This window comes from Cyprinodon variegatus, unplaced genomic scaffold (assembly GCF_000732505.1).
Source record: "Cyprinodon variegatus isolate N-32 unplaced genomic scaffold, C_variegatus-1.0 Scaffold1453, whole genome shotgun sequence".
NCBI lineage: Eukaryota > Metazoa > Chordata > Actinopteri > Cyprinodontiformes > Cyprinodontidae > Cyprinodon > Cyprinodon variegatus.
The window spans coordinates 63,435-64,014 of NW_015151906.1; the positions used below are offsets into that span (position 1 = coordinate 63,435).

The window sequence follows — 580 nt, forward strand, 5'->3', positions numbered from 1 at the left end:
CGTTTCCTCTGATGCTTCCTGCTTCCTCTGATGTTTCCTCTGATGCTTCCCGTTTCCTCTGATGCTTCCTGCTTCCTTTCATGCTTCCTCTGACGCTTCCTCTGCTCTTCCTCCTCCAGATGTCCATAATGCCGAGCTGATTCTAACCGGGGTTCTGACTCAGAAATTGGATTATGAATCATATCCTTTCTTAGTCTGTTCTCTTTCCTATTTATCTAATATTTCATTTCTATGTCTGTAAATGAGAATCTTTGGGTAGAAATGCTGAGACTAGATACCAGGCCATGGTTGGGACCTGGACTTTGCTTTTAACTGTAAACTAAACAGGAAGTCTCAGGAAGCCAGCAAAGTGGCTGAGTCCAGTCAGTCAGGGTGTTGTCATGGCAACAGAACCTGTGGTTCATCTCCAGGATGTGACCGAGGACATGGACAGTTTGTTCTGACTGTTTATTTCTAGATCCTAATCAACCAGATCATCCAGTCACCGACTATACTGGATGACCAGGTAGAGACAGTAGATATTGACTCTTCAGCAATCCCTCACACTAAGCATGCTTGTAGCGATAGTGGAGAGGAAAAA

At 44.5% G+C, this 580-nt stretch overlaps 1 protein-coding gene across 1 annotated transcript in view; it reads left to right on the forward strand.

Moving 5' to 3' along the window:
* paxip1 (PAX interacting (with transcription-activation domain) protein 1) overlaps window positions 1-574 on the forward strand; it is a 30,291-nt gene extending 29,717 nt beyond the window's left edge. The window contains exon 23 of the mRNA XM_015403179.1: window positions 120-574. Within this exon, the coding sequence (XP_015258665.1) occupies window positions 120-241 (122 nt within the window). The 3' untranslated portion in view covers window positions 242-574. The remainder of the gene's footprint in view (window positions 1-119) is intronic.
* Window positions 575-580: the final 6 nt, after the last annotated feature.